Below are 17,673 nucleotides of genomic sequence, written 5' to 3'. Positions count from 1 at the left end.
GACTCTGCTTGTCATCGCTATATGCCATACTTTGGAAAATACCTCACAGTATCACACAGCTCTTCTTCTTCTTCCTTATCTTCTTCTTCCTCATCTTCCTCTTCTTCTTCTCCTTCCTCATCTTCTTCTTTTGTGTGTGGTCTGTCCTGATCCTCATTCCCCACATTCTCCCTCTTCAGGACACAAGGACAGCTTGGCCTATATTTCTGCTGCTGTTCTTGCAGTTCTGTAACTTGCCTTTGCCAGCCTGCAAGGGATGTTTCTTCAAGCTAAACTGAAGAATGCATTAGCCTGCTCCTGGCATGTGTTATGGGCATGGCATGGGCATTGTGTTAATGCTCATGAGCATCGGCTCTGTAAACAGAGTCACTAAGTGACATAGAATAATCTAAAATAAAATAAAATATAATCAAATCCTGTTTCCACTCGTATCCTTTGTGTTCTGTGCACTTGAAAATGTTTCAGGAGCTGAGAACCCCCTGGCATTTCATGTAAATAATATTCCCATCCTTATTTGACTCACGGTGAGCACATGGAATAGAATACAATACATAGGATAGAATAGAAAATAATATAATAGTTATGCTGTGTTATGCCTTGAGTTCTGCATGACAAGTTCTTACAGAGCCCTGAGGGCTCCATCCATGCAGGAGAGCCTCCCTCTGTAGGGCAGGGCCCAGGACCAGCCAGGGACAGACGCAGAGACGGGACGGGCACACACACCTACAACACGGCTCAGGCAGGGACCCAAGGCCCCAGGCTGAGCTGAGACACGTCCCCTGGGCCCTTGGCAGGAGATGGTGGTGGTGGGCAGGGGTCCCAGGGGAGGACGGTCCCGGACACTGACGCCTAGGAGCACCCCTACGCACCTTCTCTCTGTTAGAGTACTCTTGTTCTCCGGCTCTTTTGTTTTAGCATGTTTTTTCATGAAAAACTGATTGGGTAATTCTAAAAATGAGTACAAGAAGGAAAAAAGAATCCACAGGAAATGAGCAGATATTGTTCACCTCAGAAAGATTCGCAAGCCCTTAGGTGAGGAGCATGTCCTGCTTCAGAATGAGGGCTTGATTTTGGAGCATCACTAGTGTGAGAGGTATGAGGTTTTGCCACCCTGTGGAAACCCAATTCAACTAGACGAACAGAGAAGAATTTCAAAAACTGTACTTCTTACTTGCTTTCTGCCAGTTTGTACAGATGGTCCAACTACCTTGAGACGATTCCCAGCTCTCGCCCCATCAGAAGGTACGTGCCTCCTTCCCACAACGTGACAGAGGCAATGCCTATGCTGGGATATGGTTATGGCTATTCAGTGCCTTCTGCACTGAAATGTCATCATAGATTTCCTCAGCATCTACCTCTGGGAAAGCAGGAGACAGGAAGAAGAATGGGACAGAATAGATCAGTTCAGATGGAAGGGCCCTGTAACCATCACCTAGTCCAACTGCCTGACTGCTTGTCCAACTTGAATCTCCCATAGCACATTTTCCTGCCATTGCCTTGGGTTCTGTCGTTGGTCACCAAAGAGAAGAGATTAGCGCCTGCCCCTCCTCTTCCCCTTGTGACGAAGCTGTAGACCACAGTGAGCTCTCCCCTCAGTCTCCTCTTCTTCAGGCTCTACTTGGCAATGCAGAGATAGACACAGAAAACTCAAACAGGTGACAAAACAAATGTTTTAAATCCTCGGTAAAATCTCTCAAGAAAGCTCTCAGTTTTCTCCAGTCTGCCCAAAGACAAACACCCACACCATTTCAAAGCATATAGCACATTGTGCTAGAGAGTACCTACTTAAATACTACAGTATTCTAAGCATTTGGCAGAACTATTTCTCTCTAATGAGCCTCTCTTGTAAACTAAGATGAAATCTCTTATTTTTAAGCTCTTCCATACTTTTCAAAAAAACATGTTCTCAACCGTTAATGAGTAAATGCATAAGCATACAGATTCTTTCATTAACGCTTCAGGCTGAACTCTCAGTGAAAATGGGGAAGTCATATTATGTTTTATAATTTCTTTAAGTGATATCATCTTGTGGGTCTCTGAAGTGTAAGCCTAATTACATCATAATTTTTATTCCTAATTAGGTGATTTGATATTCAAAAGGGCTATACACTAGAGTCAGCAATTTTGAAAGCAAAATGATTTATCTGGGAATCTGTATTTGGATTATAAATTTTAATTCTTTTTAATGTAAATCACAGTCAAAACGTGTTTCAAGTATAGCTAAAACAGTTTGTGTTGCTATACCAGGTCTCAAAAAGCGCCTTACAGGTACTTAATTTTTCACTATTCATCATGTAAAACGGTAATCTTGGTCCCACATACCATCAATACATGGGTAACAGCCCAGAGTCAAGTATCTTATGTTTGGCTTGGAATGTACCTCCTCCTTGTATTATTGTTATTTGAGAGGTAGTATAAGTGTCTATCTGTATCACAAGGGTAAAAGTATTTCTAGTACACATCACTCATGAATTCTGGGTGTTATTTTGGCCCCATGTAAGAGAAAAAAAAAAAAAAACAGGCTTAGCAACATTAAGAATTTTAATCTTTATACATGCAATGTGGAGAGCATGACCAGACCGCTTTCCCAAGGTCCTTCACCAAGATCAGGGCTTCTAATTTGTTTACAATTTTTCAAAATTTTACTATTTTCCTAACAGAATTAATCATACTCATATTGAATAGTCCCCTGAACACAATAACACTATCCAATTGAACAGGGAGAAGTGAACTTCCTTATTAAATCAGTCTGACATATTAGCTTAGGTGGAAAAAAGATGAACTGCAGCTATTTACACCTTTTCAAAATTCTTAGAAGAAAAAAGAATGCCTATATAATATTTTCAAAGTTCAACACATATTTTAGTCTTGCAAAGGAATACAAACAAAAGTTTGTAAAAGTAATTTGACACTTATTCTGGCTCACTTTTTCACATGATAATCAGTCTGCTTCCAGATATGGGCATAGTGTAGCACTAAAAAAAAGTTATATATATATATATGTATATGGTTTCTACCATTGCATAGTCTGTAGCCATTTTACATTCTAATAACCAGGACTTCTGAGTTGCTGAAACATTGCACAGGCCGTTCAGATTATATTAACCAGGAATTATTCTTCACAATGTAAGAAAATATAGAAAATCAAGATACTGGCCTAACATAACTCCAAACTTTATCAAAAACAATATCCATGAAGACAAAATAAATAACCTCCCAATTTTAAGCATGAAGTGTGTATACAATACATACTCTTCCCTATAGATGTGAAGGCTGTTGTAGGTGAAGGATATCATTGAGGCCAAAGACCATACTGATATTATGTGGTTTAGGAGACTATGAAGCTGAATGAACATCCAATCAAATTCAGAGTAGGAAGCTTGGGGAAAAAAAAAACCCAACCTGTTTCCAAGTTAGCAGGAGTACATGATGTTTATTAAGAGACTGTCTTTCTCACTAGAGAAAAAACAGCAGGAAGAAAATGTCTTGCAACAGTACTCTGCAGAAAAGTGTGGCTTTGTTCCAACTGTTACTAAAAAGTAGGAATGTAGAAAAGAATGCAAATAAAATTTCTTTAAAAAATGGTAACTCCATGACGTTAATTTAAACCATTGTGCACTCTGAAATCTCCACATTCCTCTTCCAAAAGAGAAATATGAATTCAACACCTGCTTAGTTTCATCTTCACTTTCATGCTTTCTGCGAGCTACCACCCAGCCAAGTAGTCCTTCCTGAAGTTGCAGATTTTTATTCCGTGTTATCAGTACTTCATATTTAGTCATACAGATATGCCCTAAAGCAAATAATGCTACCATAATCATTTATCTATCAAGAAAGTAGGACTTTTCACTACTCAAGTTTCCATCACGTTAGAAAAAAGCACATGTATACATTCAATTGAAAAGTGTAAAGAAATAAGTGATAAGACATTTATAGCATAAAAATGACCATCTGGGGTTCATTTACTACTACATTACTACGCATGTGCTGTAAGAACAGCCATAAGTGATCAAACTGAATTAGAAATTAGATTTAAAATTATCTTATTACCTAACTCATTCTATTGGTCAGCAACACCACCAGTGTCTGGTTTCCACAACCAGTGAAAAACAAGCTTCTAGCACAATCAAATGTGCACAATTTTTAATTTTAATGCACAAATACATATTTTCAATTATGAACATGTACTTCATGTCTTACCTGGCATGACAGCAGCTTGCTGAGTAGCTGAGTCTGTGCTTAAGGAAAGGCGGCCACCTTTGGCCAATCTATCGCAGAAGACTGTGATGTTCTTCTTCAGTCTGCTAGTATCTTTGGGCATGCACAAATCGCTGCTGAGATTCAGGGCCTGTTCCTTAGAGCTCTTTGACAAGCAAGTTCTTAACAAATAAGAAATGGCAGCATCCACAGCTTCTTCCCAACCCTGCATTAAAGAAAAGAAAATTAAACAAAATTAGGTGAACCGTAATATGATATAGCATATTAAAAACAAAGTAGCAAATCAAGGACTAAGAATTTTCAAATTATACAGATACATAAATATAATTTGGAGGTGAATGACTGTCATGAACAACCAGTCCTTCAGCTTCTACAAGCAAAAACTGGATAGAAAATTAAAAAAAAAAAAAAAAACACAAAAAACAAAACCACAAACAAACAACAAAAACAAATAAAACAACAACAAGCCAACAACAACAAAACACACAATTGAATTGTGTAAATTGAAAAGTGACCAAAAAGTTGAAAGTGACCAAATTGAAAAGTTACCAAACAAACTCTTTCCAATATTAAGATTGATAGACAAATACCATTTCAAGAATAATATATGGACAGTATGTGACATAGCAGTTCAATTCAGTAGTTTTTTTAATAACTAAAATCCAGAAGTTCCTGGATGCGACATTTAGAATTAAGAACAGAACTGAGATGTAAATACAAATATATTATGTATATTATGTATTCTATAACATTATGCTGGAAACACGTCAAGGCCAGGAAAAAAAATAAGGTATCCAACCATACATTCTTCAGAATCACTAAGATTCTGACAATATCCCCATAGCATGGAACACCACAATTGCAACTCAAAGCTGCAGTTATTCAGTATCCATTTATTAACTTTAAGTTACGATACCCACAGCATTAGCACAGGTGTGTCAGTGCTCTGATGAGCTGAGACTTAGATTTCTAACAGCACAGTATCAAGCTATAAACTCTTATGAGAATCACAGAATAGTCTGGGTTGGAAGGGACCTTCAAAAGTCACCCAGTCCAACCATTCTGCAATAAGCAGTGACATCTTCAACCAGATCAGGTTAGAGAAGACCAGCTTAGTAATCAGTTCAAACAAGCAGCTACCTATGGAAAAGATTTCAGGATGAAAAGCTATATTCAGTGTCATAAACAGTTAATGTATTTTCACAAAATGAAGTGTTTACTCTTGCACATAACACTCTGTAAAAACAAGTAAGTTTCTCTTAATGAGGCACCTTAAAAAGCACCTTTAAAAGTTAGTTTCAAGTTTGCAATTTGTACCAGGGTTTTCAGTGACACAAACAAATCAAGATGCGCCTTCAAGTAAGAAATCTGTCGAGCAGAAGTCTTATTATTTGTGACAAGGTTATTAGGTTAATATGTAAAATCTAATATATGGCATTTATCTAATTTATGCAGTGTGCAATGCAGAATTGACTCTTCTTGATGCACTTTGTAATCTTAAACTACACTCTGTGATGTGACTGTGATTAATCCAAAGTGTCTATAATTAATGAACCTGTAAGACAACCACAAAGCCTGCTCATGCCTTTTCATTACAATCTTACAGAGCTTGGACAGAGTTAGCAACTCATCTGAAGGGTTTTGTGGTCTGCTAACTTTGGGACTCGTAATGTCTCTTAGCATTCAGCTACCTGTAAGCAAGTTTTACATATCTGCTGCCTACACGTACAGGGAAGTAATGTTCAATCACTGCAGTATTAGTGGCCTGCTTTCTCAACAATCCTGATTAGTTCGAACTTATTTTGGCAACAGTCTTTATTGACTTTAGAAGTTTTGAGGCTATGATCTGGAACCACCCAGCTCTATCAGCTGCTAAGCTAACAGAAGGTAACACCAAGGTTGTTCTTTATGTGGTGATTACTCATGCAGAACAAAAAAAGACAAGTCAAGTATCCAGTTGTACTTAATACAACCCCAGAGTCTTCTAGTTTTTAAGCTCCTTCTCGTGGTGCATTCTACTTGACTGAAAGTGCTCAGAGGAACAGCAAAATCACCTACCTATACAAATTTCCATGACTGAGTAAGTGTAACATTTGAAACAATGACAGTGACAACCCCGTTGGAGTCCACTGTCAAGCAAACAAGGTTTGTGAACTTTTTTTATTAGATACATATGGCTTTTGTGAAGGCTAGGGTAGTACTTTCAACACAGAGGAGCAAAGGCCACCTTTCCCGACCTTTTCACTTCCTAAGAACAGGTTCAGGACAGACACTTACTAGTGGCCAAGCACATCAGCGAGACCACACAGTCACAGGCACTACATCCTAGTCCAACCATACACCATTCTTAATAGTGTCCTGAAAACGTGATGTTTGTATACAAAACATTGAAATAGAGGAACAGGATCAACTAGTGGGGTTTTCTTAGTCAACATTTGCCTTTCCTGATTTCAGAACAATGACATTAACCTACTGCCTCACCTGAATTTCCCTCCCAAAAACATGTAAATTGGAAAAATTATGCCAGTCAACCAATGCTGTGGTAGCTTAACATTTGTCAATTATTTTAGAAAAAGTCCATTGGAGTGTAATCCATCCACTGACCTGTGATGGTGACAGGAAATAATCCATCCCACAGCCAATTTAAAGAGGTTAATGAGCTGGTAAATGCTGTCTGCATTCCCACATACTGGGCAATGAAACTTAATATGTACAAAGCATCAAAAAACAGTGAAACCAGGCGCTCCTAATTATACTACAAATCATGAAAAGCAAGACAACATAAACATAAGAATCTTGAGTTTCACTACAAGACAAAGAAACATGTGATTAACTGGTGTCAGCATACAGTAGCTGAGAAGCTGGCCAATATATCCCTTCAAATAAGTTATAAAAAAGCAGGCAAAAGGAGCATTTAAATAACGAGACTGAAATACAAGCTAACGAAAGTCAGGAAATTAAAAGAGGCTAGTATTCTGGCCTTGGCTCGCACAGGTATGTTTTACTTTGTACTATAACCTTAACATTTTCCAACCCTTGTTCTTGTATTTAATTTCCATATAAAACTGGTTTCTCAGTAGACCATAAAACTATCTTCTCCAATTCAAGGACTGTTGACCTAGTAAGCACAGTAAAATCCAAAGCAGCCTTTATGATCAGTGAAGAGTACACAAAATCTACCTCTATGTGAAAAAAAAACTTGATGGAAATCTGTTGAGGTGATTTTATACAAGCAAGAATTAATGGCTGCCAATAAGGTTGTATTTGTCAGCAATTTTTATTGGTGCAAGGGGAGAATTGAAGGAACAGGAAAAATTCTTCACCCTTTACTCATTAAAAAAGAAGCTAAAAGGTGTTTGAAGCGGAAGGTGTTCTAGTGTATAGCACACACTGAAGAATGATTCTACAGTCATAGCTGTAATATTCACTAATGGATTTCTGTGTAGTGTTCTGCATATTTGAGGTCTGAAAGGAACACCTTCAGCAGGAGTGTGATACCAGTAATCCATCATCCTATGTTCAGCAAGCATTGCCATAACTGCCACAACAAACCTGAGTCAAGACTCACAGAAAGATGTATTACTAAACCATGCAAATTCTTCATATCGACTGTATCAGCTGAAATAGATATGAAAAATAATTAATTCATTTATTTAACTTTTTCACTGGGAAAGGATTAGCTTAATATTTTACATGTATATATTAGTATTTTTATCTTGAAGGTAGTAGGAAGAGATTGGCACTTTCTTTTGACAAAATTGTATACACTGCAGAGTCTGAAGACCAAATGTAGATTTGTGATACTAGCAGGCCTAAGGCGTAGTAGTACATATCACTTATATTCCATATATATTATCATTAATGTTCCTCAGATGTTACAGCTTATCTGAGTGTGACTATGATTATACATTCAATCTCATTTTGGCATAGGTTTAATCTAGAGTATCTAACTTTTAGGAATATTTTTAGGTTCTACCATTTGTCAAACAAGAAGAAACCTCGAAAATTACTAACCGACTGTAACTTTAAAATTCTAGACAATAAAACTGGAGGCTCATCCAGTATGTGAGATGCTGCAGATAAATTGTCAGGCTGTAGAAAGGGCATTGATTTTCTGACACAACATGCAGGTGGGGAACGTGGTTCTAGTGAAGCTGGAGGTCAGGCCCTGTTAGGACGCACAGCACTGCAGCCCTGCTGCTTGGCTGCAAGACTCCACTCCCCAAGAGCGATCAATAGACAAGGTCAACTAGGCACGCACACAGAGCGGGATCTGAGAGAAGGATTTCAATACAGTTGTTAAGATGTACAGGACATGTATGGAGAAGCATAAGATAGGACCTTTTACCAGATTTTAGAAGTTTACTCATATAGTTTAGCTTCTTAACACATTTATACTGTATAACTGCCCACAAGCATTTTCTTTGGTTTTTAGATTCCACTTGTCTCCACCAACAGCATAATTGGTAAATCACTGGAAGTTAATGAAGTGTAAGATGAAGTACTGGTTAAGCTAAGTTGCTGCTACTGAGGTCCAGTCAAAATCCAATCTAGCTGCACAGCACAGACATTTACAGCGGCTGGTTTCCATTGCAAACACATGAACAAGAAAAAGTACCAAGTCCAGTTTCTAAAGACACTAAAGTGATTTCACTTGGAAAACACCAAGAATCTAACAGCCCCTGCTGCAAACATCACACTGGAATTTCTGGGAGAAACAGAGGTTTTTGCCTCATGTTTCCCCTCAGAACAAGGTTTGAACTGCTTCCAACACAGACAAGTTCTAGTAACTATGAGAGATGCTCAAGTAGATAATACAGCACATTCTCTCACATCACTTTAAACAAAACACACACAAAAAAGTAGGATATTTTACCTACAAGTTTCACCATGTGCACTTTCCATGCAAAATAAAGCCATTTGTTGCTTTTAACCTGAAAAAGTTCAACAGGTTTTAACAATTTTTAAGCTGTACTTACACAGGTAACGGATAAACTGAAAGTCTACTTTTCTCCATATTGTTTAATATTACACTTTACTAAAAGTTCTTCCGAAACCTTGAAGGTTTTGAACACACATCTAGATAGCCAAGTCAAACCCCATCTAACCGGTAAGCTCTATAGACATATCAATTTGACTAATCATTGAGAAGCAGTGGACAGTCCAATCTATGATTTGCAAGGATACCCTACAGGATTATCTTAAATATATAAAGGGTACATAAAACCCAGGTAAATATTTTTTAAAATATTATCAAGACTTTTGAAGTTATGACACTACTAAAAATAATCAACTTTTACCTGGACCATATTATAGCAACTAGTCATACAGGTATGTTGCTTTGTAGAAACAGCCTGATAAATACTTCTTTCTTAAAACCTATTCTGAAAAGTTAAAAAATTATCATTATATTGAGTATGTTTATTTACAAAAGACCTTTGCTAGAGCAATCTTTGTGAACTATATTTTGTCCTGTGAGAAAAACCTGTAATAGATCTAAATAATACATAGATTTACTTTCAGATAGTTCTTGGGCTTTAAAAAGAATACACATAAGCAAAGAAACAATGCAACTGGGAGTCAGAAAGGAGCCTTGGGATGTGTTGAGAATGAAAGCTCAGATTTTATGACACAGCATTTCCTTTCTTTTAGTACTCTGCAATTGTCATAAATTCACATAATGCACCAGAGCTGAAATCCTACAAAGGATCTGAACCCAAAATGCCCAAGACAGAAGTAAGCCAAAGCACGGAAACTGAACACGCAGGGGCTTTTGTGAAGTCTGAAATTTTAACTAGTTCACTACATTGCACCATAACACAAGTAAAAGTATCATTTAGGTTTGTAATTTTAACCATAAGACCGCAATGACTTTTATTCTATTTTAATACAGACTACCACAGAAAGCCAATTTTGCCAAGCTATTGGTCTTTCAGTGTTTTTCTTCTCTGTATATAAGAGATTAACAAAAAGTTTTCTTTGAATGTAAACCCTAGTTCACTTTGTGATGCTTATTGTAAGTATATAATAGGTCAGTAGAATTAACTATTGTACCACTCAGACTGATGGAAACATCCTTGTGATATGAAAGCAAAACAAGACAAAGCAAATGTATAAATGCCAGCCACATAAAGGACATTATTTAGCTTGGAAATTAAACCTACAAAGTTTTAAAAGAGACAAAGTTAATGAGTTAATGCTTTAGTCTGCAAACAAAAAAAACATTGTTCTAAATGCCACAAGAAGATTGTTTTGACTGTAGTTGAGAGGTGAACGTTGTCTCTTGAAAGTGTGCTTACATTAAATACATAGACGGGACTGGAAGTTACTGAAATCCTTGCCATGCCTTTGACTCTGGTTAAAGAGTTTCAAGCAGAAGTATTTGCCCCAAGTCCAACAACAAAGACTTTCAGAACCAACTCCATTCTTGTATTAGGTAATGCAGAAAAGCAGCAACTTCTCAACAAATGCTTGCTGATGATATAAGCCCACTACAACACAGTATTATTCTAAAATGGTTAGATGGTTTCATGGCTCTTTCTCCATTAGGCCATTTAGTCTTGCTTTAATTAAATCTGTCCGTTCCTTTTAGCAAGTCAGACAGAGTGGCTTGTGATCATCAGGGAAAAAAATCTTTAACATTTCACAAGACCCATAAAAGCCAGAAAAAGTAGAATTAAAATAGCTACTTCAATGTGCATCATACTGTTCATATCCCTAAACTGCCAGAATACTGACTCCTATTCAGGACCAGAATCTAGAGGTGCAAAAGTAGCTCTAAGCAATCACCATAGTAAGCTGAAATCCATCCCAGTAACAACATCAGCTGCAATGCATCTAGAACACCTCAAGCCACCATGCTATGATTTTTTTTTTCCATAAAATTGCCCAGTTAGCTACATCAACACAGCATAACAATTTGGCTTATTGTCAAATAATGATCAGAGAACATATAGAAGAACATCTTGAAATAAATTGAAATATGTAAAAATATTTTTCAGAGCTCACTGAAAAGTAGTTGCAGATGGACAGTTCATGCCAGCAGCATTGCAAGTCTTCTGTACATTGCAAAATATGTTAACAGGATTTGGACTCAGGATGCTTACCTACTCCATATAAATTACATTTTAGTTAAAACACAAGGGATAAAAGACAAATGCAAAAAACAGAGAAGTAAAAGGTAACAAAAAAAACCCGTAGAAAATATTTTCAAGCTATGTCAGATACTAAAATTTTAATTAGATGCTCTCACATTTTGCGGTAGTAGAATGGAAATATCAGCTTTAGAAAAAATGCTTTACAAGTTGTTGGGTTTTTTTGAAGTGTCACAGATAAACTTGTCATTTCTGCACAGCTGTGCTGTAACTGCCAGTGACAACAGAAAAAGCAACGTTATCTGTTCAACGTAGAAGTATTTATGTAATAGAAACTCCACCAGCATAAACATCTTTCTCCAAGAACTTCCCATTTTGAGTCCTGCTTGGTAAAGACATTCATATATTGACATCCTATGGCAACTTCACCTGACAGAAATCTGTATAACAGATTCTTTCCTGAAAAGTACACTTGCCATTTAAAAGTTTGTTCTTTCTGTGGTATTTTTGTCCTCACACAATTCACAAACCACTGGACACTTCGGCACTAAATATAAGACAAATAGTTTTTGGAGAATTCTGTCCTATGGACATTAAACTTAATTCAAGACTTGCCAAAACCTCCTTCTATAATGTCTTCAGGTATGGAAAGAAAGCTGAAAATGCATATAGCTTAGAAATCAAAATAATGTTTCTGACGCTGTCTTACAGGATATGCAGTATTTGTCTTTTAAGAATGGTGCTCCTAAACTAATATTTTACCACATAATGTAGAAGAAGAGTATTAAAGTAGTAGGCGTTTCAGGAATCTAGCAAAACAACCATTACTAAGCAAAGCTTCTGAAAGCTGTGTTCCATCATGATGATGACCTTTATCATTCAATATTTTAATGTATTTTCCAAGTCTGACTCAGAAAAAAGTCCCGCTCACAGAAACAAAATATGATTATTAGCAGTTGTAGGGTTTTGTGTATTAATGAAACAACAGATAACACAATTAGAGAGTGTATCACCTGTAAGAAAACAGAACTCCTCCAGGTGGGGATCATAGCAAAAATATTTCTACAACTGCCTAACTGTTCCACGCTTTTGAGTTTAGTAATTTGCTCTCAGGAAAATGCATGCTTCACCAAAACGTATCAGGATGACTATAGATGGTGGCTCTTCCACTCAAATTTAATTAATCCCTGATTATTGTAGCCAAATTTCCAAATGGGCTACGTCCTTTAGGATCAGATGTTTTTCATTTGCACAGAAAAACTTTCAAAATTAGGTCAGAATTAGGTCAGAATTAGACTAGAATTAAATCAGTAGTTTTCTTCTTGACACGTAACGTATCTATATTGCCCAACTCTTCTCTCAAGTTGTCTCATATATCAAAATTGGAGCAATATAGAATGTATTCTAACACCTGTTTTTTATCATTTTATTTCTGGACAACATTGCAGATCTTTAAGGCAGAGTGGCTGAGAGGTAGGGAAGAGGGCATGTTTTTCAACTGATAAATTCTAACCACCTAATTGTACAATTATTCCACTAGTAATGCTTGTTTGTTGTCATACAAATACATCCTGTCTGGAATAGTGAAAGTTCACACACATCATGGGTTTCTGTAGAAGTCATTAGCGAATCCTGAATTTTTGAGGGGTTTTTTGTCATCTTAATTTTCTTTCTAACTTGACTTCTTACAACCATTGATGCTTTTCTGGAAACTGATGAAAGAAAGTCTTGTATGCACTACATGAATGGAGCAGTTTGGCTTCCTTGTTGCCAGCTTCAGAGGTTTATTGTTTTGATTTTTAGCACTGAAATCATCTAACACTTCATCTTTCTTTTCCTCAAGAACTTTTCACCAGCTACCAAGGAAAACTGAGGTGCTGTTTGGATTTTGCAGATGCTGTCAAAGCTGTCTGCAGGCATGCAAACACATCAGGAGTCATGCATCTTGCTGAAGAATGCTATACATCCAACACTGGGTCTGCCATAAATGAGGTCTACAACTTCCATGAGGTTCAGCAAGATAATTTTTGATATGAGGAAGAGAAATCAGACCTTGTTGTACTTGGTCTGGAGAAAAAAGATAGAGAAAACATATACTAAAAAGGCTTTTTGAGATAGCTCACTGCATCTCAGCCCACATTCTATTTTCATATCAGTGACACTTGGGGAGGAACTATCCTTCTCTTAGTACAATATTCTTCACTAGATTACCAACATAAGATGCTATGAAAGCCTGACAAATGAGTTTGTGTTTCCAAACGCTGTGAAATATGGAACCATACACACTCAAATATTTTAGCTCTGAAAAAAACAAAAACACAAAACCACACACACAACTTGGCAAAAAAAATGATTTTATATTTAAATTCTCACAGTACTTTTGATCTAGTCACCAGTAACTTTAAACTCAGCTCTGTTGCTTCAAACTGTGAATTTCTATTCTCCCACAATGGTGAGGACAATGAAGATGGTGGCAAACTGGACTTGCATCTTTACTTAGGTAGCCAATTTTCAAACTTATGCTGGAATCACTGTTTTTTTGCTTGAGCCAATAGCTTGGGCAAAGATAATGAACTCCTCCACTGTTTGTACAGCCTTGTCTTATGACCAAATGTCTATTTTACTTTTGAGGTATCAAAACCATATTTTGGCTATATCTAACTCTTGCTTCATTGAAAAAGCCAGACTGTGGCAGAAATAAATTCTTTATGTTCTTTTAATTTTATCTGTCCTAACCTATTGTAAAGTGAGTCTATCACCACCTGTGCAGATTAGAGAATACTGATACATCATTCTTAATCTAGGAGTTAAGACTAAGTATCTTACCATTAACTGAAAGCAAAAACCTCCATCTGAAAAAATACCTACTCTGCAAATCATAGTAAAAAACTAGTGAGTTGTTTTCTGGGATCTTTTAGCAAGATGAAAGATTCACATGACTTCTTTTCCCACTACCTAGCAATAACTTTGTAAGTTCTAGTAGACAGATTATACAACAAAACAATGTGTGAACAATAGCTACAGGTTATCTAATAATGACCAAAAAATGTTACATTATGATTGCAATTTAGAACCAAGAACAACTATCAATAAACAAAAAGCAGTAATACCAGAACTGGTTCCCCCAGTTCCTTTCCCTGGTTTGGTGATTAGATCTTCATTTGCCCTCTCTGAAACATTTCTGACTGCCAGATCTGAGGGAAATTATGAATTTAGCTGCACATCATTAAGTCGTATCTTCAAGATAAATAGAGAGCTTCATAAAATTATTGGGAGTATCTCTATCTTATTTTCTCAGAAAATGCCATGATACATGGTTGGCTTTTTCTAAATCAAATACTAACATAGCGTTACAGTACTTAGAAGTATTGTAGCTTTAAACTGATGTAAGACAATTAGAACATAAAACCAACAGTAAATATGCAACTTTTTAGTCTATAAACCCTGTCCTATGATGTAATATAAAGGCGAAATACTAATAATGCCAAAACTGATAATTTTCCAGTATATAAGTAATTTCAGTGGAATTTTACAACGAATCATAAATCAGATAATATTTCTAAAACACTAGCACAATACTTTTCAATACATAGCAGAAGTCTGCATATCCTTCAATTAGGACACAATATCAAGGGAATTCTCCACTGACAATCAGCTTCTTTAAAAGAAACAACCCAAAAGAAAGAATCACTGATTATATATATTGAGTGTTAAGACCTTTTGGTGAACAACATTGCCATAATCACTGTAATGCATCACTCTTGTCATTAAGCAGTTTAGATGACAACTGATCTGAACTTCTGGTATGCAGCACATATTCAGTAATTACCACTAGAGTAAAATATTTTAGCTTCTCTTTGTACCTGAACTAGATAGATTATGCTCCCCTAACAAAGAGAAAGTTTAGAGGTCCCCATCACAATATTACATGGAGACAGATGTCTGATAACAGAGGGTTATTTAATCTGTCAAACAAAGGGTATGTCTCGTGGGACAACTGCAATACTTTGTAGGATATCCAAGTTAGTTTTAAAGGAGGTGATATATGCTGGAGGCAAACTAATCACAGCACAACACAGTTCTGCCTTGACTGATTTACACCAAGAAATAAGATCCCTGAGTAAGCTTCTGCTCACAACAGAGACAGCCCACAGAAGATTAACTTCAGTGTCTCTAATACTGGCAGATTAAATAAGGTGATAGCTCAAGTTAAATACAAAATTTATTCTCAAAACATTAAAAAAAAAAAATACATCTAGGCAACAGACATGTCAGATTCTCCATTAGCATGAAGTTCATACCAAGGCTGAATGCTTGTTCTGAGCTTGATACGAGTGTCGGGGAATCGATTAAACAAGATAAGAATACAATAATTATTTCTGTCCTTAGAATTTTAAAATTCATATGAACATCAAAACCCATTTATGCATGATTTTGTTTAAATGAATTTTATGGCATCTGGAAGATAAAGAGAAAGCTGTTTTTGAGAAGCAGTACTATTACCAGCCACCAGAAGCGAGTCTTTTAAAAAGAGAAAAATCCTATGTCCTCTTCTTACCAGCCATTACAAAAACAAATTGGAAAATACAATTGGGCATAGCTTTTTCTGCTAGTCCTTTGAAGTGGGAAGCAACAGATAAAGATATATTCATTTTTCATTAATACACCAAAGTTTAAACAGACCACTAGGCCTTTCATTCTCAGACCTACAAAACATTGACACTTTTCTACCCACAGAATTCACTGTGAAGAATCACACCAATTCGGTGACAGGTGAAAATCATTAGATAGTTGTGTAACGTGCTTCCAACTTGCTATGTCTGCCATAGCCCACTGCCTTCTCAGTAAATACTATTAAGTGCAGGAAGACAATGATTCGCAAACATTTAAAGGAACTATGATAGTGCTTAAAGCAGTGGCGAGACCACCACTTCACTCATCAAATTCCCTCTTTCACCCAAATTACTTACTACAAACAAAAGTAAAGTAGAAATGGTTACACATCAATTTGTAGTAACTTAATGGTGTTACAACCAGGTCCTCTCCATCTACTCTAGTTGTCTCTGTTGTCCTCCAGTTCTCTTGAAAGCAGGCGAGCAGGCAGAGCACAGAGCAAAAGAGTTTAACTTCCATATCAAAACATAAAATCAAAGAAGGCTGGTATATAAGCCACACTCTTACTTCTTTTCTTCTCCAGCATGGTCACGTATACTTTCCTGAGCAAAGGACATTGACAGGATACAGGTACCACTATTCCATTTTTAAACTCTCCCTCATACTGGACCTTCGTTGCCCAGGGAGGAGTGGGAATCTCATTCCTTCATCCCATCTTTCCCTCATTTGTCAATCTTAACACTGAGGCTGACTTTTTTTTTTTGTTAAAAAATGATGGGTTTTACCAGGAAAAACCTAAAGCTCCTTCCTTTTATTTCGGTGGTTAAAAGTTTAAAACCCACTGCCTTCCCCCCACACACACTTCTACTGGACTTAGATGTTTGACTGCAACAGAATAGCCTTTCTGAATGGTTCTGTTGCATGGCCTTGATTTAAACAGGAGGAAGATTTGTTTGTTAGTATTGATTTTTGAAAAAGGATAGTCAACGTCACTTAATGTATTTTTTCCCAGCTGGGAAAAAAAGGCAACAAATTTCATGTGCTTCTCCCTCTAAGACTACTTATTTTAAGCTGTATTATTCACCTTGTTCATAGAAAGAAGAAGGTGGGGAGTGGGATAATGTATCTTCTACAAACTTGTCTGTTCACAGAAATAAAGAATAGAACTGTATGGAAAACTGATTCCAAGTTACAAGTTGTCAGTGTCCATTGCCTCATGGTGGTTTTGAATTTGGTTGGTTGGTTTTGTTTGTTTTGTTTAAGAAATTTTAAAAGTATTTTAAAAATACCAAAAGCTAATTCACACTGGCTTATGGCAAACAATAAAATATAAAATGTTTCAGCATATTTAAAAATATTTCAGTCTGTTACACAGTTGGAGCTTTGCATTTAAAAAGCAGTTAAAACAACAAGGATAGTACAGAAAATATAAGACACAAAAAACTAATTCCAGATGTATTTTACTATGATTAAGACCTAGGTTGGATTATACTCTAACTAATTACAAGAATTAGTGAAAAATGACAATTTCCAATAAACTGTAAGAATAAGGCTCAAAAATTACTCTCACCAAAGATGTAATTATTAGCTCAAAGCTTCAATAGCACTATACATTAATGGAAAAATTCAATTAAAAGTTTGCTACTGTCAGTCTTGACAGAATTAAGCCTCCTGGAATTACAGAAACAACCTTATCTTTAATCTTGAGAACTTTCACTCAATAAAGGATTCTTCCCACAAAAGCTTA

The 17,673-nt window shown here is 36.4% G+C and overlaps 1 protein-coding gene across 10 annotated transcripts in view; it reads right to left on the bottom strand.

The window, feature by feature from the left end:
- BBS9 (Bardet-Biedl syndrome 9) overlaps positions 1-17,673 on the bottom strand; it is a 307,045-nt gene that overhangs the window by 152,793 nt on the left and 136,579 nt on the right. For all 10 annotated transcript variants that reach the window (XM_065055148.1, XM_065055150.1, XM_065055147.1 and 7 more), the window contains one exon: positions 4,201-4,423. In XM_065055148.1, the coding sequence (XP_064911220.1) occupies positions 4,201-4,423 (223 nt within the window). The remainder of the gene's footprint in view (positions 1-4,200; positions 4,424-17,673) is intronic.

The sequence above is a fragment of the Columba livia genome, chromosome 2 (assembly GCF_036013475.1).
Source record: "Columba livia isolate bColLiv1 breed racing homer chromosome 2, bColLiv1.pat.W.v2, whole genome shotgun sequence".
Lineage (NCBI taxonomy): Eukaryota > Metazoa > Chordata > Aves > Columbiformes > Columbidae > Columba > Columba livia.
Note: the sequence above shows the minus strand (reverse complement) of the source record. Positions and strands in the feature narration are given on the sequence as shown.